Source organism: Sus scrofa, chromosome 3, assembly GCF_054392235.1.
Source record: "Sus scrofa isolate SSC_HxYL_T2T_F1_AM1 chromosome 3, Sscrofa_HxYL_maternal_Yorkshire_Landrace_v2.0, whole genome shotgun sequence".
Classification (NCBI taxonomy): Eukaryota; Metazoa; Chordata; class Mammalia; order Artiodactyla; family Suidae; genus Sus; species Sus scrofa.
The window spans coordinates 109963584-109987937 of NC_139385.1; the positions used below are offsets into that span (position 1 = coordinate 109963584).

The 24354-nt window shown below is 44.2% G+C and overlaps 1 protein-coding gene across 26 annotated transcripts in view; it reads right to left on the bottom strand.

Moving 5' to 3' along the window:
• MTA3 (metastasis associated 1 family member 3) overlaps window positions 1-24354 on the bottom strand; it is a 229338-nt gene that overhangs the window by 168541 nt on the left and 36443 nt on the right. For 10 of the 26 annotated variants that reach the window (XR_014842080.1, XR_014842079.1, XM_085019429.1 and 7 more), the window contains exons 1-3: window positions 13466-13523; window positions 11764-11831; window positions 2507-2600 (exon numbers count right to left, since the gene is read on the bottom strand). Coding sequence is in view for 20 of the 26 variants with exons in the window: in XM_085019429.1 (XP_084875555.1) it covers window positions 2507-2600; window positions 11764-11831; window positions 13466-13493 (190 nt within the window). In the remaining 6 variants the exon portion in view is untranslated. Of the gene's footprint in view, window positions 1-2506; window positions 2601-11763; window positions 11832-12762; window positions 13416-13465; window positions 13524-14983; window positions 15138-15749; window positions 15841-16860; window positions 17949-24354 lie in introns of those variants that run through there. The other 16 variants (XR_014842082.1, XR_014842081.1, XM_085019424.1 and 13 more) reach the window with 8 other exon arrangements.

Consider the following 24354-nt stretch of genomic DNA (forward strand, 5'->3'; position numbering starts at 1 on the left):
CCATTAATCCTCCCTTAATACCTCTTTTTCTTTTTTTTTTTTCTTTTTTTGTCCTTTCCTGGGCCAGAGATCAAACTCGTGCCACTGCAGCAGTGACCAAAGCTGCTGTGGTGACAACGCCAGATCTTTAAACCACTACGCCACAAGAGAATTCCCAAAACCTCTTTATAAAACATGAATCACTGAGGCAATTTTATTCTCCCCACCTGAAATTTTAGTCAATACCAACAGAAACACAGATGATACCTCTAACTCCATCATACACAGATAAAGAGTTACCTTTAAGAGTAAAAATCAGTAATTAGGGGAAGAAAAACAGTAAATGTAGACAGAAATAATCCACCCAAAGCAATGATCTACAAATGGATAAGGAGGCAGAAAAACTGACATTTATTAAGCACCCATTATGAGCCATTCCTTAGGTCATTTAATCCTCACATCAATACTGGCATAATTTTTCCCTCAATTTTTTTTTTGTTTGTTTGTGGTAAAATATATATATATAAAACAAAACAAGGTAATTGTTTTCAACTTCATTTTAGAAATGAGGAGAAAGCAGAAGAATGAAAAGTTAAGAAATTTTCCCAAGGCAAACAGCAAGTAACCAACCAGAACTTGACCCCAGGTCCTTCTTTAAAGTACATGACTGTCATTATAGAATTTGATTGATTCTTAAGTTTCTTAAAATTTCATTTTTATGAGTCAATCCTGAGAGCCTAATTATTTCTGAAAAAACTAATTTTTGGGAGTTCCCATCATGGCTCAGTGGTTAACAAACCCGACAAGGGTCCATGAGGATGCAGGTTCAATCCCTGGCTTTGTTCAATGGGTTAAGGATCTGGCATTGCTATGAGCTGTGGTGTAGGTCACAGACACGGCTCAGATCCGAGTTGCTGTGGCTGTGGTGTAGGCCCGCAGCTACAGCTCCAAATTGACCCCTAGCCTGGGAACCCCCGTATGACAAAAGACAAAAAGACAAAAGACAAAAAAGAAGGACAAAAGATGGAAAAAAAAAAAAACAAAACTTATTTTCTACATCTCCAAGCCTAAAAGACCCAGCACCAAGAGACCCTCCATGAACAGTCAGCAGAACCCCTAACAATCTTCACACCCTACTACCTTTCCAAAAACAACTTTAGAAGCTAAATAAAATCCAAAAGTACATGAATATAAATGAGACATTTTATCTTTTTCAGTTTACATTGTAAATGGTGAATAAAACCCAAATAATTTTGCATTGATACATTAAAAACACATTTAATTTATAGATTTTGGCTTTAGCTAAAACAACTGATTAGTGAGCCATTTTATTTTTTATTTTTTGGCCATGCCCACAGCATGTGGAAGTTCCCAGGCCCGGGACTGAACCTGAGCCACAGTAGTGAGCCAAGTCACAGCAGTGATACCACCGGATCCTTAACCCCCTGCACCACAAGGGAACTCCTAGTGTCTTTTTAAAAAGCAGTATTTTCGTCTCATACATGAGGAACAAATACAATAGCCCTGAATCTATCAATATATAATTTGTAAATATTACAGAACCCATATCATAACTAACATCTTCTCTAAAAAATAGCAAGAAATGGAAAAACACTGAAATACAGCAGAAAATATAGCAGGAATTTAACTTATGAGACAACCAATCTGCTTGGTTAAACTGGTGACACAGCAAGAAAGTCATTCCTGTGCACACCACAATCTCCCTTCCCCAATAATCAAAATACTTCAAAAGCTTCAGGATCCCCAAGAGCAAAGTTTGACACATCACAATGTTAAACTGAAAAATACACATACGTATGTATGGTCCTAGTCTCATTACCTATTTTGTAGGATGAAAATGGCTTTCAAAATAAAATACTTATACTCCTTCTTAAAATTTAAATCACTTTTATGATTGTTGTTTACAAAAAATCTAAAGGGCTAAAATATGTCAAAACTATTGCTGGGGGTGGGGGGGGAGCACATGTTAAAGGTTAAACTACAAAGAAACACTCAGAATTGCTACCTACAGGATATTTTCCATATCTACCACTTTCCACTTCTTTCTCTGGTAAACTTATTTTTTTCCATACATACCATATACTATAAACATATAATAAATACTCAGGATTTTGAAACTATAAATATAACCCAGTTGTTTTAGAGAGGAGGAAGAAAAAAAAAAAAAAACTCCTCCGAAAAGCCAGTGAAGTCTAAATTCCTCACATTCGAACCTCCAAACCACCATGGAAAATGACAGATGGCAAAACACTGCCCTGTCTGTCTGCTAAAGCCTATCTGCAAAGATTTCTATTTCAACATTTTGACTAATTAATACGTATACGATGCATCCTAAAAATACATAGACTAAATCCAAGCACCACCCAAAAACCTACTCCCATCTAAACTAAGAAGAAAATGGGAAACCGAAAAGCTAGAGATAACAAAACATACTTTTCCTCATATCATGGAAAATGAAAGACTTAATACACGTTTTAATTCTCCAAGAAAAAGACAATTAACTTACTAGCATGCTTGTCTGCAAGCATTATAAGCGTGTTGGAAATATCTCGTCGTCTATAAAAGCACACTACTTTTGCTTCCACGTTGCCAGTTGCAGTCTAAGAAATAAGAAAAATAAAAGTCATCTGTACTGAACATTAGATTCAAATAGTTTATAAAAACAAAACTAGAGACAGCACAATTACAAGATCATTCTCATTTACACTGTGCCAACCACAACTCCAAGATAATCAGAGAGCTAAAACATTCAAATAAGGACAAGCAGAGTTCCCATCGTGGCGCAGTGGTTAACGAATCCGACTAGGAACCATGAGGTTGTGGGTTCGACCACTGGCCTTGCTCGGTGGGTTAAGGATCTGGCGTTGCCGTGAGCTGTGGTGTAGGTTGCAGATGCAGCTCGGACCCCGCGTTGCTATGGCCCTGGTAGAGGCCAGCGGCTACAGCTCTGATTAGACTCCTAGCCTGAGAATTTCCATTTGCCGTAGGAGCGGCCCTAGAAAAGGCAAAAAGACAAAAAATAAAATAAAATAAGGACAAGCAACATTTGTAAAGGTTCCAAGGGAAACTGAAATGTCAAACATAAAATAACTCACTAGTACCAATTAAACTAAAGTGATCAGACAGCTTTAATGACTAATGCCAGACATAGTTAAATCTGATTAACCTTAAGAAACCAATTCCCAAATTTTAAAAAGCCACAAAGTAAAATAGTTAAACAATGGAGTTCCCATTGTGGCTCAGTGGTAATGAACCCGACTAGTATCCATGAGGATGTGGGCTCGATCCCTGGTCCCACTCAATGGGCTAAGGATCTAGCATTACTGTGAGCTGCAGTGTAAATCACAGACACAGCTCAGATCCAGCGTTGCTGAGACTGTGCAGGTGTAGCCAGAAGCTGTAGCTCTGATTTGATCCCTAGCATGGGAACATATGCCATAGGTTCAGACCTAAAAAGACAAAAAAATAAAATAAAATGAAATAAGATGGTTAAACAAATGTCCTCCAAACCCACTCCCAGAAGCACAGGCTAAGTGCAAAATCACCCAGCCCTCTCCTAAACACCCCACATTTGACTGGTGGCAAAGCTCTGCAGGTGTAGCGCAGCCATCACGCAGGGTGGACCAAACAACTTGGAAAGACATTCTCAGCCCAAGGGAGTATGAGTCCATAATGGTCAATATTCTTGGTAGTACTTAGCTCACCTTCACATATGAAAGTATTAAAATCTTGAGTTGTTGTGAACATTGAGGCTCTTATTTCTTTTTGACTACAGTCTAGAATACAATCAATATTCAGTTAGGTTGTAATTTACTGCAGCTGGGGCCCAAACTCCTGCTCTCTATTCTTTATGAATTCTGAGAGCTTTCAAGATCAATCATTCACTACAAAATTCATTGTAAAAATACACAGATTACAATAAAATGCTATTGTAATTTCCAATTTCAAACAAATTTGAGAAAAAAATTTTATAATTTCTCTGGGCTTACAGATATATTCAGACAAAAATAAGAATATATATGTGCTGCAATGAACGTGTCAATTTCATGAAGTTCAGCGGCAGTATTTGAAAGTGAGAAATAATCTTGTAGAAATATTGCCCCTTAAAAATGAAATGATATTAAATCCTAACCAAAGTGCTTCTGTATTTCACAATATCGTGACCAAATACATCCTCCTACAGTAATGACCTAGCATTCTGCTATATGAATAGGCCAATATTTCCATGTAAATAAAATCTGTCAATGACTTCAATTGTCAGTGCTTTACCTTTTTTGGGGGGGGTCACATCCTGGGCATGTGGGAGTTCCTGGACCAGGGAAGGAACCCATGCCACAGCAGTGACAACAATGTATCATTAACCCACTGCACCATGAGGGAACTCTTGGTGCTTTATCATTTTTGCCTTCTTGAGACAGAAGCATGTTAAAAACAAACAGCAAGGAGTTCCCATCGTGGCACAGCAAAAACAAATCCAACTAGGAATCATGAGGTTGTGGGTTTGATTCCTGGCCTCACTCAGTGGGTTAAGGAGCCGTGAGCTGTGATGTAGGTTGCAGACGCAGCTTGGATCTGTGGCTGTGGCGTAGGCTGGCAGCTGTAGCTCTGATTAGACCCCTAGCCTGGGAACCTCCATATGGAGTGAGTGTGGCCCTAAAATAAATAAATATTCTTTTCTGAACCACGTACACACTTAGCCAATAGGTATCTTATAACTACAGTATTCCTCTTTCACTACACACACACACACACACACACTCTAGACCATTCCTCTAAAGCTGAGCTACTGAAATTGGGACCCTGTTACTGTGTAATGAAATGAGTACAGAAATAAAGAACGAGTGTCATTGTATTTGAGAGTTAATTTTATGTCTATTGAACCAATAATGAAAAACGGAGCTTGTATTTTTATAATCCTACTTTTTCCTTTTTTTTTTTTTTTGGCCACACCCGGGGCATGCAGAAGTTCCCACGCCAAGGATACAATTCACACCACAGCAGTGACAATACCAGATCCTTAACCCACTGAGCCACAGGAGAACTCTTAATCCTGCTTTAAATTTCATTTTCCTACTATCTTTTTAATTTTACAAAAGCAGTCTAAGTGAAAATTCTTAAAAATTCTCCACCACGAACAGTTTAAGAAGCACAGCTCTAAAACCTAGGTTAAACGTTTTGTATATATATATAAAGTCTGGGTATTCTTTCAACTCACCAAATTTCTTTTGCACTCTTTCTATTTGCTCCAGCACCTGCAAAGCACTGCCCTCCTGGAGCCCCCACTCCAACAAGGATGCATGTTCACGTGTCATCAACTCTCCAACCTTCCAAAGCCCAGTTGTAATCGTACCCCTCATCCGGAAACCTTCACCAATTCCCCGCAACTGAAGCATAAAGGTAAAACATTCCTGACAAATCCCCAGCAGTATTTTCCTTTACTCCTTCCTTTCCCTTCTCACTCATGAAGGCAGTAAGTACCACCTGCTGGGGGAAGGGCAGAAAAAGCTTCAAGGAGGAAAGGGGACGCAGGGTCCCTAGTTGGCTAGTAAAGAAGGAGTCCAACAGATGAAGCCTGGAGGACTAAGTAGCCTGAAAAAAGGAAAGACCTGAACAAAACCCACAGGTAGAGAAAGTGGAGAGAGGTGTAGAGAAGAACCTACAATGAACAGCAAGTTCTTTCCTGTGTTCTTTTCTCCGTTTAGCTTTCAGCCTCTTAAATCTCTATTCTGTCAAACACGTTTAGTAAAACATCCTCCAACAATAAGGGGCGTTTAGTCAACCTCATACTCACGTTCATTTCCATCCCAGACTTAGAAAGTATACTATCAAAAAACAAAACAAACCACTTTACATTTGCAAAGTCCATGGTTTGCTCAAACAAAAGAATAGAAAGGAATCATCCCAATTTCTGTCCTTATTCCCAACAGATCTTCAGGTCAGGAGGGGTCTTAATTTGGGATCCATAAAAGGGCTTTGAAGAGTCTCCTCAAATTATGTGCAAAATTATGTGTGGAAATAGAGTTTGCAGGTAGAGGACAGGATTAGGTGCTCAAAAAGTTAGTGGCTCCCCTCTCCCCAGCAAATAAAAAAAATAAAAATAAAAAAGACCCAAAACATTACAATGAATCTCAGAGCACACTGGATGGCTAATAAGACATACAGAATATGTAAGACATAGTAAGTGCTCAACATAACAGGCCAAAAAAAAAGAGAGAATAATATTAAATTTAACCACATTTTTTTCCTAAACTTCCTGAGACTCTATCCTCATTATCATGTACACAAAGCTTTCCTTCAACATGCATGCAGGCTAAATCTTTAGAAGAGCAACACCCAACCGATTTTAGTGACTAAAACTTAGCAAAATGTTTTCTTTTTTTTTTTTTTTTTTGCCACACTCTCAGCATGCAGAAGTTCCCAAGCAAGAGATCCTTCCTCCAAAAGATCATCTTCACTATGTCAGAGCACAAATTAGGGAGAGGAAAAGAGAGAATGTAAGATAAACAGTGTTGAACTGTGTTCATCGATATATTTAGTTTTGCAGAAAGTTCAAGAGAAAAAACTAATAGAAAAAAAATTTTTAGCTCAAGCAACTTTATTTATCTTTATTTTTTTTGCTCCATATTCGTTTAATTATAGTTGATTTACAGTGTGTCAATTTTTGCTGTACAGCAGTGACCCAATCTTACATATATGATGGGTCATACTATCTTCCATCATGTTCTACCCCAAGAGATTGGACATAATTCCCTGTGCCGTACAGTAGGAGCAAAAATTTTTTCACTTAAAAAAAAAGAAGGAGTTCTCATTGTGGCTCAGTGATAATTAACCCAACTAGCATTCATGAGGACGCAGGTTCAATCCCTGGCCTCGCTTAGTGGGTTAAGGGTCTGTCCTGCCGGGAACTGTGGTGTAGGTTACAGACGCAGCTCAGATCCTGTGTTGTTGTGGCTGTAGCATAGGCCAGTGGCTGCAGCTCCAATTTGACCCCTAGCCTGAGAACTTCCACATGCTGCACATATGGCCCTAAAAGCAACAAGCAAAAAAAATAAGCAAACATAAAGGAAAAGAAATACAGTAGTCTTGCTTTCCAACTGAGCAAGTAACAGTTCAAATAGGATCTTAAAAAAAAAAAAAAAGCACCATCATTCTGTAAAAGTCAATTTTCTAATCATAAACTTATAAAATAGATTAATATCCCTTTTCTTGGCTTATCAATTCGAATATATGAAGGGCTCTTAAATTCAATCTTCAGATTTTCCAATCATGTTAACTTTCCCCACTTAGCCAACTTGACCTCTGACCCACTCAGAGCCTTTCTGGAACTTCCATGGCCCCTCTTCCCCGGCTCCCTCCTTTTCATCCTTCAAACTTTAATTTCAATGTCCTTAAAGTCCCTCACTCCCTATCCAAGCGAAGGGAACTCTTTCTGTATGTCAAGGCTCTTGCTTATTTCCTTTCAAGAAGTTAACACTATCACTGTTTTCTTTATACCAGTTAACTTAACCTTCCATGTGTCTCCCTCATGAGAATGTAGACTCCGTGTGGGCAGAGACTATGTCCATTTTGTCACTGCTGTATCTCTGAGCCTAGCATAGTGCCTGTTATACAGGAAGTGCTCAAGAAATATTTGTTTCATGAATTATTTAGAATGAGTTCCCGTTGTGCCTCAGTGAGTTAAAGACCCAACACAGTGTCTCTGAGGATGCACTTCCAATCCCAAGCCTCACTCAGTGGGTTAAGGATCCAACATTGCCTGCCACAAGCTGCAGCACAGGTCGCAGATGCGGCTTGGATCTGATGTTGCTGTGGCTGTGGATTAGGCCTCAGCTTCAGCTCTGATTCAATCCCACATGTAAACTTCCACATGCCGCAGGTGTGGCCATAAATAAATAAATACAATGAGATCTCTCGTCATTCCTGCCATGGCACAGTGGGTTAAGAATCAACTGCAGTGGCTTGGGTCACTGTGGAAGCACGGATTCAATCCCTGGCCCAGTGCAGTGGGTTAAAGGATCCAGGATTGCCACAGCTATGGCCTGGATTCAATCCCTGGCCCAAGAACTTTTATATCCCCCATGGCTGGCCATTAAAAAAAAAAAAAGAGAGAGAGAGAGAGAGATCTCTTAAAGTTCCCCTGTGGCATAATGAGTTAAGGATTTGGCATTATCACTGCAATGACTCGGGACCCTGCTGTGGTGCAGGTTCTATCTCTGGCCTGGGAACTTCCATATCTGCAGGTGTGGCCAAAAAAACAAAAATAAAATGTCTTTCACATCCCTTCAGAAAGAAAGGTCCCATGAAAATACATAGTACTGATTAGTCAATCACAGTTCCTTTTTACCAATACTCCATCCATTCAAACTGCCATTCCCTGAAATTACAGAGAATCTCCTCTCTCACAGTTCAGTCATCCCTAGTCACTTAAGGACTGTTTATTAATGACTCTTTGCTGAAAGCAGAGGGGCAGGGAGAAGGGGAGGATCTAGGGAAGGTGAGGAACTTTTGAAGTGAATGGTAATACAATGATAAAAGAGTGTCAGGAGTTCCCATCGTGGCGCAGTGTGTGGCGCAGTGGTTAACGAATCTGACTAGGAACCATGAGGTTGTGGGTTCGGTCCCTGCGCTTGCTCAGTGGGTTAATGATCCGGCGTTGCTGTGAGCTGTGGTGTAGGTTGCAGACGCGGCTCGGATCCCACGTTGCTGTGGCTCTGGCGTAGGCCGGAGACTACAGCTCCGATTCGACCCCTAGCCTGAGGACCTCCATATGCCGCGGGAGTGGCCCAAGAAATAGCAAAAAGACAAAAAAAAAAAAAAAAAAGAGATAACAAATGGGAATCCCCAGGTTATACCCTTCCAGAATACCATGCTCTGACATTTATAAACTTAGCACATATGCAATTTTCTTTTCTTTTTTTATTTACTTATTGGTCTTTCTAGGGCTGCGCTTGCGGCATATGGAGGTTCCCAGGCTAGGGGTCCAATGAGAACTGTGGCCTCTGGTCTACAGCCACAGCAACATAAGATCCGAGCCACGTCTGCAACCTACACCACAGCTCCTGGCACCACCAGATTCTTCACCCACTGAGCAAGGCCAGGGATCCAACCCCTGTCCTCACAGATGCTAGTTGGGTTCATTAACCACTGAGCCATGACAGGAACTCCAAAGAAACAATTTACCTTTTGCTCGTACGATTATTTGGTTGATATGCGTCTCCCCCACTACTAGATCTAATTTTGTTCATCCTTCAATTCCTAAAAGTGCATATCTAAAATTACCTGGCAGATGGCAAGCAGATCCTTAGAAATATTTGTAAGATGACTGAACCAAAGTACTTTGTAAAGAGTAAAGCCATGTACAAGTTTTAACATCAGGTACCTGAGAAATTCATTAATTCAACAAATATTTACTGAATGCCTTCACTGTGTGGCAGTCACTATTCTAAGGCACTTGAGATGCATTAGTGAACAGAAAAGATCACTACACACATAGCTTAAACTCTAGTTTGGGAAAAGAGGCAATGAAAATACAGACACACTTCATTATATTGCACTTTGGTTCACTGCACTTCACAGATACTGCAGTTTTTTTTAGAAAATGAAGGTTTATGACAACCCTGGGTCAAGCAAGTCTATGGGTGCCATTATTCCAACAGCATTTGCTCACTTTGTGTCTACTACATTTTGGTAAATTTCACAATATTTCAAACTTTTTCATTATTATTTTATTTCCTGGGAGTTCCCTGATAGCCTAGCAGTTAAGGATCCACTGTTGTTACTGCTGTGGCATGGCTTCGACCCCTGGTCCAGGAATATCCGCATGCAGTGGGTGCAGCCAAAAAAAAACCAAAAGCCAAAAAAAACAAAAAACAAGTATTTGTTATGGTGACCTGTGATCAGTGATATACGATGCTGTGTTACAACTCGCTGAAGGTTCAGATGATGGTTAGCATTTTTTTAGCAATAAAGTATTTTTAATTAGGCATGTATATCTTTTTTTAGACATAATGCTTAATCGACTACAGTATGGGAACAAATATAACTTTCATATGCACTGCGAAACTAAGAAATTCATGTGACCAGCTTTACTGGAATATGTGCTTTATTGCAATGGTCTGAACTGAACCCGTATCTCTGAAGTATGCCTGTAAATACATTATGTATATTTGAAGGTGATAAATGATATGGAAAAAAAAGCAAGGTATGGGTGATTGGAAACAATTACACAGTCCTACGGTGGGTACCTGTGATAAAGAGCCAAGAAAGACTTTACTGCACTTAGAGCCCAATGAACAAAGCAGAGAGCCGCCAGAGAATAGAAGTTCCCATCCCGGCACAGTGGAAACGAATCTGACTAGGAATCATGAGATTGAGGGTTTGATCCCTGGCCTCGCTCAGTGGGTTAAGGATCTGTCATTGCCGTGAGCTCTGTTGTAGGTCGAAGACACGGCTTGTATCTGGCATAGCTGTGGCTCTGGCATAGGCTGGCGGCAACAGCTCCGATTAGACCCCTAGCCTGGGAACCTCCATAAGCCACAAGTGCGGCCATAAAAACACACACACACACACACACACACACACACACAAAATACAAGTCTCATAGGCCAATATTTCCCTTTAAACTCTAAAATGATACTGTTATCTGTTAGGAGCTGCCTAAATTCTTATACTTTACATCAATAACATAAAAGAGAAGCACATCAGAACACCTCAACAGTTCCCAGCCTCAGATCAATCTAATCCTAAAACCATTCTCTTCACCTCGTAGTGGTCTCAAACACCACGGAAGTTTTTCAAATGCAAGGTCCCCAGGGTATCCCCAAAAGCAAATCAAGATCTGGAGGCTCATAAGCCAGGCATGCCTTTGGCCAGAACTGGCTTCCTGGGACTCAGTCTCCAGATGGTGATTTTTGTTTGTTTAGGGGTTGGCTTTTTTTTTTTTTTTGGCTGCACCTGCAGCATACAAAATTTCCCAGACCAGGGGTAGAACCCAAGCTGCACCAGTGATCTTAGCCACAGCAATGACAATGCAGGATCCCCAATCTGCTACATCACCAGGGAACTCCTCCAGATGGTGTTTTTGGGGGAAAAGTATTAACTAGACAGTCCCAAACATTTTAACAATATGAATTCTCACTAGCTGCACAAACACTCTGAACCATCAGAATTCTATGGTCCATGTTGTTTATGACTGTTTGAGTGTCTCCATTGTAAAAGTTCAGCTACTGCCAACAGTCATAATGCTTCTGATGTCCTGGACACCTATGATCAGGGACAAACCTTAATGTAAAAGTTTTATTTACTTGGGCGTAAGGTGCAAAAAGCCACTTTACATTATACCAAAACTGTGTTCTTATTAGTTAGCCCAGTTTAGAATTTTATAAATTTCTTTCAGTATTATATTGCCTAACTCCTTCCTCTAAAGCTGAAAGAGGAAAAACTTAATTCACTAAAAAGGGAGAAACACAAATTATGAGTCCAGTATAAAAAGGGACTGAGTTACAGCAGTGACCTGCTCTGAAAAGCTCCAAGCAATTTGAAGAAATCTGCAGATATTACATACTCAGTACCGACGTTTGATAGCGGACATAATTATAAAAAGCAAAGAATATTCAGAATCCTGCATAACTCTCTAATTTGAAATCTCTATTTTCAAAGAGTCTGGGATTGAAAGTAAAATCACCTCTTATGCCCTTTACGCAACTATCTTCCAATGAAAAAAAATATTTCTTAATATTAGAATCAAGAACACTCAGTATATACCTTGTTGAGTTCTTCTATCCTTCTGATGAGGTATGGATTGCTGGAGGAATTCTCAAAGTAGACATAATCTGTAATTAAAAGAAGTAAAGAGCTTAATGTTTTCAACAGAAAGTTCACATTTGTCAATCTATGACTTTTTATATTAGATAATTCACATTCAAAATGAAGCACTCCTGTAATTCTAAAAGCAGACTTAAAATATTCTCTCATGTGCCTACCATTCAAAGGCCCTTATTTTCCTGGTATTTTCATTTAAATTAACGTTTTATTCAAGTTCTCCTAGACTTTTGTCCTACACGTGTCATTTCTTTAATAATAAGCAAAAAGACACCTCTTATCATTGAGTAGTTAGCGATAACTAAACATGTGTCTTTCATACTATAACTGCTTCCACATTTTTTTCACTCCAATCCAATCTGCCCTGGAGTATGCTTCTCACATAAAACTATTGACCTAAGACAAATTCAGAGCGTCTTGAAAGGCTTAGCAGCCCAAAGTACATTTCAATCACCAACTTAAAAAAAAAAGAAGAAAACAGGTGAGCAGAGCAGAGAAGCACACTGACAAACTTTTTTACAACTCTACCTAGGAAAATGAGGGAGGAAAAAGGAGAGGGGTCACTTTTTGAGAGGCAGAGATCTCCGGAGGTGATATCAGTCTTTTTAATACCATACTACCATATTTAATTCTGATCCAATTAGGGTCTTATAAAGAAATTGCTGCAGCCTTTCAACAAAAAGGATAAAAATTTCCCAATGGGCTTTTCCTCTCATCTAATAGGCTCACTGGAAACTTCCCACTGTGTGTTTATTTGAGAGGCTGGGCTGCATTGCTATTATCTATCTTAGTGCCTCTTTCCCTTCTCTATTCTGCAAAGTGGCCTCATTTAGCCAGGCCATTCCCACCACCATTCCACCATCCATCAAGGAGCTCGGCTAATGAGCAGAGAAGAGCAAGGCTCACACACAAACACGCCACTTATCTGAATTATTATTTTACCAGGAAGGAGGGAGGAGGGCGTCGTGAGTAGGGAGAAAGTTTGTTTGACCTTATTTCTCTCTCCTGCAGAAGGCTGGGAAGGAGGCAGACAGCAGAGCAAACGTCCAGGCAGAGCTCAACTCCCCACCCCTGCCTGCGGTGCCCTGGCCTCTCTAAGCCCCTTTCTTGGGGGATGAGAAACGGAAGGGAGAATGACGAAGGGAGGTGCGGGGCCCTGTCCCCGCAAACAGGCCTATCCAGCTGTGCCCCTGGCTGGGCCCCCATTGCCCCCACCCACACCCCCAATGAAGGGGAGGGCTGGAGGAGGGGGGATGTCCCCCCACCCTCTCCAAACTCCCACTGCCTAAAAGCCACGCGGGGAAAGACCACCCTCTTAGGGGGCTCGACGGCCCCTACCCCCAAGGGGGTTTCATGGGGTGGGGGGGGACGTCTGATAATTCATACCCCCAAGTACAGGCCTGGCCCTAAAACCCTGGGCGGGGTGCGAGGGTGTGGGTGGGCCTGGTCCCTCGCGGGCCACGAAGCGGGGGAGGGGGAGAGGAGGGTGGCGGGGGTGGGCAGCCCGGCCCCCTCTACGGACCCCCGCCCCCTGCACCCTCCGTCCGGGCGCCCGTGACTCCCAGTGATGAGGATGACCTCGCCCCGACCCCCCCACTCCCGGAGCCCGCTCCCAGACGGGCCGGGTCGGGCCGAGCCTTCCTACCTCCGACCCGGTACATGTTGGCCGCCATGTCCGCCCGCCCGCCCGCGGAGCCCGAGTCGAGCCCCGCCCGCCGCTGCCGCCGCCGCCGCCTCAGCCTCGGCCGCCGCCGCCGCCGCCGCCGCCGCCGCCTCACCGCGGGGGGGAGGGGAGGGAGGGAACAAGGGGAGGGGGAAGTGAAGGGGAGGGGACGCTGAGGGGTGGGGGCAGGTGCCCGCCCCCAGCGCCGGGCTAGCAAGGCCGGATGGCTGGGCCCGGGGAGGCCGGAGCGCTGTGGGGCCAGCAGGGAATTGGGGAGGGGGCGGCTTGGGAACCTTGCTGCAAGAGACGGACCCTAGGGAAGGGGTCCTGGCCCAAGCCGAGGCCTGCACCCGCAAATGAGGTCCAGGGGCTATGAGAGAGTTGTGGTGGCGGCAAGGGCTCAGCCTCTCCAGAGCGCCTACCGCCTCAGCCAGCGTACCCAGGCACCTGCCCACCCGAGACGGGGCTTCCTCCCCGCTTGGGTCCCTGCAGAGCCCCAGACTGTGTGACCTCGAGCACGTGAGCCCCAGTCTCGGGGCAAACACTTGGATGCAAATAAGTGCTCGCAGCAGGGCGCCTTCCTCGTGGTGGTGTTAGTAAGGCAGGCCTGGATCCTTCAGGCCCTGGAGCCAGAGGGACCCCAGGTGCCTGCACCTTCTGGGGCAGAGACCTAGCTGGGGACAAGGCTAGAAAAATTGTCCACCTTCCAAGACCACCCTAACTGCACTGGCAGGTCTGACCCCAAAACCAGGCTGAAAAGAACCCATTCCCCCATACTTGGAGGCCTTGCCTCTAGACAGGCCCTATAAGCAGAGCTGCCCGGCTGAGAGAAGAGACCATTAGATGAGGGGGGCTTCCTTTGCCCTTAAGGGAACAGGGTCCTACAGTTCACCATCACCACGACCCCCTAAAGGAAGAGGTAGGCCTATCAGTTTGCTGTTGATGGGTCGTTAACTAGTTAGTGCCTAAAGCTTTTTAAGTTATTATTTTCCCATGTGAATTCTCTAGACAACCGCTTGTTTTCTCAGCCTTCATACCTTCACAGAAACAAAGAACCAAATAGAGTTGACTCTGAGCTGGCTCTCCCCCAAATGAACACAAACAACTTTCCTTAGAGAAGCCAATCGGTTCCAAACTACTCCCAGACATTGTTGTATAATAAACATGAAGATGATCCCTTACTGTTGTGGGTTGTTTGGAGTTTCTGGTGATTTACAGCTGTGTGTTGTTAACTCCATTTGGGGTCTGGGCAGGGATGGGGAGTATCCCCAGAAAAGAAGATTGTGTTTTGTTTGTCTGGTGATGGGAGTTGTGATGGTCCATTATCACAAATTATTGAGGTGAAAAAATTTTCTAAATAGCTGAGGGAAAGTAAAAAATAGAATAAAAAATAAAGCACCTTTGCCTGAATTACCTTAATTGACTGTGACCCAAGTTTTTTCAAAAATGAGGACCCTAATTCCATTTCACATGTGGGGTAAAGATCAGCTGTGATAATACCTTAAAATGCTTTGTAAACCATTCAGCATAGAACACTATGCACATAACAGGTGTCCGCTGCTTTTTTTTTTTTTTTTTTAACTCCAGGAAGTTTCAGATTTCTAAAAGTTGTATACCACGAGTCAAATTGTGATCCTCTGTCAGCTCTTTTGACCTAGAGAAAAAAAGCAAAAGTGTTTTGTAGTGCACACTGCATAGCTGTTATTTATCATAATCCTTTTACTGGAGATGCCACAGAAAACATATTGTGACTTATCTGAAATCACTCTCTGAGCTGACACATAAGTAGGTTGAAAAATTTAGCTGGAGTCAAACCATAAAACTGGCAGCAGTATTGGGATAATTCAGCCCTTTCCTTGGGTCTAGAATTCCTAAACCAGGAAGAATTTCGCCACGTGAAAAGGCCACCTGGAACCCATTAGCTGCAAAGGAATAATAGAGTGCAACCTCTAATAAGGGGTTTTCCCTTTTTTTTTTTTTTTTTGGCTGCACCATGCAGAAATTCCCAGGGCCAGCAATTAAAGCCCATGCCACAGCAACGACCTGAACCTCAGCAGTGACAATGCTGAATCCTTAACCCACTGAGCCATGAGGGAACTCCAATTTTTTAAGTAAATGAGCAATTTTTTCCTCTTCAAAATATTACTGTATTTCTCTTAGTTCCGTGTCTGCCTGTCTCATTCCCCCAGTTTGGAGTGCCCTACTAGGTATTAACCATAATAAGTGGGCAAAAAGTGCCAAGAAAACCCCCTCCATCCATACTTACCTGCTCCCATTAGAAACAGCCTTGTCTAGAAGCACGATTCTCCGTGAAAGGCCTAGAGACTTGAGAGTGTAGGGGGAGGAGTAAGTAGCAGGAAGTAACAACGACAATGGTGGCAGAACCCAGACTCTTTCCTTTTTCTAGATTCTGTGTACTTAACCTCTTTCACCGCCAGCAGCTGCATAATAGGTGTTCAATATCTGAAAGCATAAGTGCCCATGAATGATGGGCTCCAATAGAGAACCAGTTGCAGAGTTGAAAGCAGGGACTTTGTGAAATGTTTAGACCTCCTAATATCAAAGAAGTATGCATGTAAGGAGGTTCTGCAAATATATGCAGATTGAAAAACAACAACAGCAACCAAATAGAAAAGTGGAAAAGTCTGTACTTCCAAATAAAATGAAAGTACTTCTACCTCCTCAGGCTGCATGGTTCAGATCACAACCTTGTTATCAACCAGCCCAAACTTCACTCCTAGTTTGTCTGTTCAGCTTTAAGACCTTAAGCAAGTTGCTTAACGCCTCTGATCCTCAAGCTCTACAAATTATAACTAGTAATTAACACCTATGGCAAAGGCTTGTGCGAAACTGAACTATACAGAGTGTTGGGCACGTGTTAAGCTTTACTTACTAGGTCCTGTCTCTCTATTGTCGCCATCCTCCTTCTTAAGGAGGAAGTGTCCTCAGATCATACCAGAAATCCCAGAGAAAATCCAGCCTTCCCATGTGTAAAATTTCCTGGCATGGCTGTTGTGATTAAAGAACCATGATAAGGGATTGCCAAAGGGCCCAGAATGTTCGCTATGTCATCCCCAGCTTCCCACAGCATAGCTGAAAAAAAGGAGATGCTACAAGAAAGCTATAGATGAGACAGAGTTAGGTTTTGTCTCAACATCGGAATAGAGTTTTTATCGTGCCAAAAAAAAAAAGAATAAGCCTGGCCTGTCTGAGAGCTTTGTGATATTGAACTCAAGAAAGAAGCCTGGGGGTCTAGAATGTAATTAATCTGAAACCAGACGGTCTTTGGATAAAGTATGGTGTCTTGTCCTTTGTATTTTCTTTGATTTGTTCTCTCTCGCACGCGCGCGCGCTCTCTGCCCCTTTTCTTTCATTACCTTATGTGGTTATTTAGCAAAGCTCTTCTGGAAAAAGACCTGTCTCAGCTCTTCCAAGGTGGTCCTGGGTTTTACAAGCAGGTGACTATATCCCAGGAGAAGATTAGCATGTGACTGCAAAAATCAAAGCAATGGAGCCCCTAAGGGAAAGGAAACCCAAGTCAGAGTTTCTCAGCTTCTCCAGCCATGGTGCTTCTCCTCCCATTGATGCCTTGTGCTAAAAACATGTAACCCAGGACCAGTCCTGGAAGGTCTTGATTTTTGGAAGTGTGTGTTTTAGGATTCCACGGGTCTCTCATGCCCTCGAAGGGGCGCTAACCCAGCCATTTTGTTGCATCCATAAAGAGGTTCCTTCTCTAGTGACTACTTTGCCTTCAGGTACCGGAAAAGGGACAGGAAGTCACAATGTGGTCAGAGATCAGCCCCTGGAAGGGTGACCTAATTCATCTAAATCCTTCCCTTTTTTGGCGGATGGAGTGCTAGAGCGCTGTGGATTTGAATGGAAGGTAGCTGAACAGTTTAGGATGTGGGGTCAGGAAAAAGAATCATAAGAGGCAATTGGGAAGTGTTGAAAGGATATAAGAGGAAGTGTTTGAAGGAATAACTCAGGCAGCAGCAAAGAGAGTGGATTGGAGAGGGTGGAGAGTCCAGGCCACGAGATCAGTTGGCAGGTGGATAAAAAGGAATCATGTGACCTAGGGTAGAGGCAGTGGGCTCTGAGTGATGTAGATGGGCTTGAGAGAGACTTAGGGAGGGGGAGCCACAGGATTGGGTGCCTTTGGGGAAGCTTGGAGTAAAAAGGTAGCATCCAGTTCTGAGCAGCTGGGTGGAGAGAGGTGTGATTCAATAAGTAGAAAGTACAGGAGGGGAGGCAAGTTGGGGGAGAGGGGTGGTTGACTGGTTCAGTTGTAGACAGGTTGTATTCATGGTGCCTTTGAAAACATGCAGGTATATGTATTCTCTTTGGGAAAGAGGTGGGAAATAGGCCTGGAGTTGGAAAGACCTAGGCTAGAAAGACCCACTTCTGTGTCACCATCAGTGCAGAGTCTGGTCTGTCTTGTCTGCGAAGTAAACCAAACCCTGGCCTCAGGGGAAGAAGCAGGTTCCCTGAGTCCTTCAACCTGGAAGAAAACAGGTTTAGCCGGTCTGGGTTCAGGAGATCAGAGTCCAGGTCCAAATATGCAAACAGGCAGGGCATGGGCAGAGAGCCACGTAAGTCACTGACCAAGACAGATGGTGACGACAAAGGGGGGAATGCCCAGCGCTGACCATCCCACAGGCAAAATTCTCAGCTAAAGATAGAGAGTTCTGCTCCCAGCATGGAAAAAGCAGCTGGGGCGCGGGGTGGGGGGGAAGGAGTGGGGGATGAAAAGAACAAGAGAAGGGAAGGAACACAGCCGAAAAAAAGCACATCTGCCTATTTCCTACCTCACCCTCTTGTCTCTAAGGTGGTAGAGTGGGTTGAATGGTGGTCCCCCAAAACATATGTCCACCTTGAACCTGTGAATGTGACCTTATTTAGTAAAAGGGGATTTGCAGATGAAATTAAGGATATGGAGATAAGATCATCCTGAGTTAGGGTTGGTCCTACATCCTCCAACTGTCCTTGTGTGAGACAGAAGAAAGGGCACAGAGTGCAGAGGAGAAGGCGTGTGGAGGTAGAGACAGAGATTGCTGTCAGGAGCTATAGTCCAAGCAATGCCGAAGATCGCCAGCAACTACCAGACACTGGGGGGAAGCATGGCCCCAGAAACAATCAACTTCACTGGCACCTTTGTTTCTGGCTTCTGGCCTTCAGAACTGTGGGCAGCTTCTGTTGTTTGAAGCCACCCAAGTTGCGGTCATTTGTTACAGCAGCCCTAGGAAACTAATACAGATGGTAACCACCCCTTGATTTCACGTAAACATAGATTCAGCCAGAAAACAATGAGCACTATAGGCTGAGAACAAGGGACATGGAAGCAACATAAAAGATTAAAGAGAGAAGCACAGAGAAAAAGGGGCCCAACACCACTCCTTGGAAGACCTGCTCAAACCCTTTAGGCAGAGCTCAGTTTATCTCGTCTCAGTTTGTCTCTCCTTCTTGCCGACATAGTTAACTTAGCACTAAGTGAAAAGAACACCCAGACGCTATGCCCCTCCGCTAAGGGCCAGTGGAAGCATCCCCCAGTTTTTGCTTCCCCAGCACACCTGTGGGATATCACACATTCCCATGAGCAACAGCAGATTGCCCATAAAGTAATGTACCAATTAACCCCTTAATTGGGTTTCTTTGTCAGGAAGGGCTCTGGCTCCTCAAATCCCAATCAATGCTTCTTGAGAGGTAGGGGGGCAAGCGGGGGAATGGTGGCTACGAAGGGTATAAGGCTTGTTTACAAAAATGCCCTTTCCATTCAACAAATATGTAATGAGCACTGTTAAAGGCATTGAGAACACAGCAGTGAAGGAGATTGACAAAGAACCTGTCCCCCTGGAGCTTGTATTCCAGTGGAGAAGACAGACAATGAGCAAGTAAATCAATCGATAGATATGCTAGTACACAAGGATAAGTGTTCTACAGAAAGTAAATCAGAATAAGGAAACAAAAAGTGATGATGGTGGTCAGGGAAGGCCTCTTGGACATAGTAAAGAATGAAAAAAGAGACCTAATGATAGGATGGAGTGAACCCTGGGACACGTGGGGAGCAACATATAGGACAAGAGAACAGCAGGCACAAACTCCCCAAATGGAGATAAGCCTGGAGTTCCCTGGTGGTACAGTGGGTTAAGGGTCCAGTATTGTCATTGCTGTGGCTCAAATCACAGCTGTGACACAGGTTCAATCCCTGGTCCAGGAACTTCCACATGCAGAGGATGCAGCCAAAAAAAAAAAAAAAAAATTCACCTAGAGAGTTCCCATCGTGTCACAGCTAAAGGATTCCAACTAAGAACAGTGTTTCGGGTTCGACCCCTGGCCTCGCTCAGTGGGTTAAGGATCTGGCATTGCCGTGAGCTGTGGTATAGGTCACAGACATGGCTTGGATCTGGAGTTGCTGTGGCTCTGGCAGATGCTGGCGGCTGCAGCTCTGATTCAACCCCTAGCCTGGGAACCTCCATATGCTCAGGGTGGGGCCCTAGAAAAGACAAAAAGACAAAAAAAAAAAAGACTGTTCTCTGGGCACAAGGAATTCAAAACTCATCAATCCAAAGTTTATTGTGATAGAAAAAAAAAACTCCTGTGTTTCTTTTGATGTCATAGTGGAAAAGACCCTTTCCAACTCAAACTGTGGTTCTGAGACCTGTGTGCAATGTCTGTGAGAAAAATGGCAGCATAGACTGGCTACCTTTTTATTTTTATTTATTTATTTTTTGTCTTTTTAGGAACCCACGGCATATGGAGGATCCCAGACTAGGGGCCTAATCGGAGCTGTAGCCACTGGCCTACGCGACAACCACAGCAATGCCAGAACCAAGCCGCATCTGCAGCCTACACCACAGCTCAGGGCAACACCGGATCCTTAACCCACTGAGCAAGGCCAGGGATTGAACCCACAACCTCATGATTCCTAGTCGGGTTTGTTTCCGCTGCACCAAGACAGGAACTCCCTGGCTACCTTTTTAAATCCTGTACTAAAACATGCTAGACAACATCCTTGTAAGCCATAGTTCCCCCTCACTCCTAATACTGTAACTTGGTTTTCCACAGGCCATTCACCTTTCTTTCATGTGACCCACCTCTCGGTCATAGGGTAAAACGAGTGAATTCCATGAATATGAGCCACTTACTGCATTTTTTCATCTCAAAGTTTCCTGGTTATACGTGATGCTGTGTATAATATCAGGGTCTGAAATAAAGCCTCTTAAAAGTTTAAAAAAGAAAAACACCAAAAATCACTTGGGCTGCTGCACAGAGGATGGGTTTGTGGGGAATGTAAACTCAGAGACTTATTAGGAAGCTAACGTTCCTCAAAAATAGAGAGATAACAAAGGCTTGGACTAAAATGACAGTGCAAAAATTTTTGGGGGGTCTTTTTAGGGCCGTACCTACGGCATATGGAAGTTCCCAGGCTAGGTTGAATCAGAGCTGTAGCAGCCAGCCTACAGCCCAGCCACGGCAACACAAATCTGAGCCTTGTCTGTGACCTGTGCTGCAGCTTGTGGCAACATGAGAACCTTAACCAACTGATCGAGGCCAGGGATCTAACCTGCATCCTCATGGATACTAGTCAGGTTTTTTTTTTTTTGTCTTTTTTTTTTTTGTCTTTTTGCCATTTCTAGGGCTGCTTCTGCGGCACATGGAGATTCCCAGGCTATCGGAGCTGTAGCTGCCAGCCTACACCAGAGCCACAGCAACAAAGGATCCGGGCCGCGTCTGCTACCTACACCACAGCTCACGGCAATGCCGGATCCTTAACCCACTGAGCAAGGGCAGGGACCGAACCCACGATCTCATGGTTCCTAGTTGGATTCATTAACCACCACGCCATGACGGGAACTCCGTAGTCAGGTTTTTAACACACTAAGCCACAATGGGAACTCCATGGAGATATACTTCTAAGATAGAGCCCATAGCTCTGAAGGATTGGATGTAGGAGATGAGAGGACAAAAATCAATGGACATTAGTGCTTCCAGATGCTTGTAGGTATTTGTTTGGAGGTGTGAAATAGATAACTGGATCTGAGCTCTGGAGCTCAGCTGAGAGGCCCAGGCTAAAAATGCAAATCTGGGAGTTCCCACTCTATAGATAGTCCACGAAGCTGGGGACTGGTCAGATCATAGGGAGAGCATATGGAAAAGTGGGTAGAAGCCCAAGCCCTGGGCCAAGCCAGCATTGAGGGCAGAGGTCATTTCTGCACCTGGCTGCACCAAGGAAACTGCTGTAATAATACCCAGGCCCCACCTTCAGAGATCCTGATTTTCAGTTGAAAAAAAAAAATCCTGAGGTGATTTTAATGGGACTGAGGAAGTGATGAAGAAGCTAGGGAAAAAAACCTGAGGGGTAGAGCTCCCAAAAGCCAAGTGAAAAAGGGAGAGGTCCAAGTGTGACAAATCAGAGCTACCAATCAACCCCTGGATTTGGCAAGATGGTGGCCTTTATTTATTTTTCTTTTTAGGGCCGCACCCACTGCATATGGAGGTTCCCAGGGTAAGGTTGAATTGGAGCTACAGTTGCTGGCCTACACCACAGCCACAGCAATGCAAGATCTGAGCCGAGTCTGTGACCTACACCACAGTTCACTGCAATGCCAATTCCTTAACCCACTGAGCAAGGCCCGAAACCTCATTGTTCCTAGTCAGATTTGTTTCAGCTTCACCACAAGGGACAGGAATTCCAAGATGGTGGTCTTTAGAGTTCAACTCCCCCGCCGCCTTTTCTTTCCCTTCCTTCCTTTCTTCCTTTCTTTTTTCTTTCTTTCCTCTTCTTTTTTTTTTTTTTTTTTTGCCATTTCTTGGGCCACTCCCACAGCATATGGAGGTTCCCAGGCTAGGGGTCCAATTGGAGCCTTAGCCACCGGCCTACGCCAGAGCCACAGCAACGTCTGAGCCACGTCTGCAACCTACACCACAGCTCACGGCAACGCCGGATCATTAACCCACTGAGCAAGGTCGGGGATCGAACCCGCAACCTCATGGTTCCTAGTCGGATTCGTTAACCACTGCGCCATGACGGGAACTCCTTCTATTTTTTTTAATAGCTGCACCTGCAGCATAAGGAAGTTCCCAGGCTAGGGGTAGAATTGGACCTGCAGCTGCAGGCCTACACCACAGCCACAGCAACACCAGATCTGAGCTGTATCTGTGACCTACACCACAGCTTGCAGCAATGCAGGATCCTTAACCCACAGCAAGGCCAGGGATCTAAACTGCATCTTCAATAGGATTCTTAACCTGCCAAGTCACAGTGGGAACTCCCCTGCTGTCTTTTCTTTTGGTGGACCCTGACTGTCCAAACCCTAGGCAACTCGAAACAAATTGGTAGGGTTCTTGCCTTAGATGTTCTAAGGTGTAAATGACTCCAACAGCAGAGGGGGGGGGCTCATGAAATGCCCCAACCTCTCCCCCTTCACCTGACTGAGGGATGGAGACTAGAGTTTGCTCTTTTCTTCAGCTCCTTTTATCTTTATCCATAGGTTTGTTGCTGCTGCCCTTTCTAAAAGAGACTAAGGGAATTTTATTTGCACTCTTGATTTCAAAAAGGACAGAAAGTGTTGGAGGGCTCAAAGCGAAACTTTGAACTCCTGGGTAAATAAATAGTTGTTTATGTTTCCTTTTATCTCTGCAAAGTTTTGGAGGAAAAAAGCACAAGTAGCATAGAGCTGCCCCAAGGAGCTTCTTTTATGATGCCAGGCCTGGACCGTGTTATTAGTGGCAACTAACGCAGTGTTTCCCATTTAATTATGCAGATCAGAGCACGGAGGACCTGGCTCCAAAGAGAGGGCACCTGGAGGTAGTTTAACCTTTTTGAGGTTTTGGAAAAGGACACCCAGGACCTGTCTTACAGGATTGCAACCAATGGGTTGCTTTTCTATAAGGGGAGACTAAGTGTCCGTCCCCTGGAAACACTGACTCCCCTCCAACCACCCCTGTACCCACCCACCCCCACTGGCTTCTGTTTTAGTATTCTTGGAATAGAGGGTGGAGCCCATATTAGAAGCCAGAATTCTAGAGATGGAAGCAGGAAAGAAGGTTCCAGCATTTCACAGACTTTCTTCCTGTGCCCTTGAATTCAGCTGCCTCCTTTTACCTGATATCCCTTGCCTCTGCTCCACACTCACACAGAACCTAGGTTAGACCCTTTCTAGAGGTGGTCTGAAGTCTCCCATCAGGTCAGAACAACCTCCAAGGCTGAGTTTGAAGACTCTCATGGGGTTGCTGTTCCCATCTCTTCCTATTCCTCCCACTCTCCCCACCAACATACACACATTCACACCCCTACGAGGTCTCTCAGACCTGGGCTGGAGTGAAGACAGCTTGCTTGTCACAATCAGTGCCTCCAGGAGGAGCTTTAAGGTGAAGCCTTCGAGGCTCAGAGTTCACATCTCCACTGTAGCCCAGCTTCTTCCAAAGCAGCTACAGCAGAGGGCAAGCCCTGAGAGTGGAAGGATGGAGTGACTCTCAGCCACTGGCATGTTGCTGGGATCTGATGCATTATTTATGATGCTGGTGTCAGCATGGCTCCCAGGCACCAGGGGAAATGGAAAAGGCACTTGGGCCTGTGCTGATTAAACTAAATATTTAAACAGGAATCAGGAATTGACGCAAAATCCATTTTTCTTCAGTAAAGCAGAGAGCGCCACAAATGACTTCAAGGCTGAGGCCTTGGTAAACACCACGCAGATTCTAAGGGAAAGCTGGGGGCCCCCCGGCTTTTCTCCACCATCAGCTCCCAGTTCCCTCTCCAGGGAAGATCTGAAGGGTTTGCAGGGACTTTAGACTCGGAGGAGGGGAGAGGAGTGTTGGACAAGCAAAGAAAAGGTTTAAGAGTCACATGGGAATGAAATTAGGAAACACCA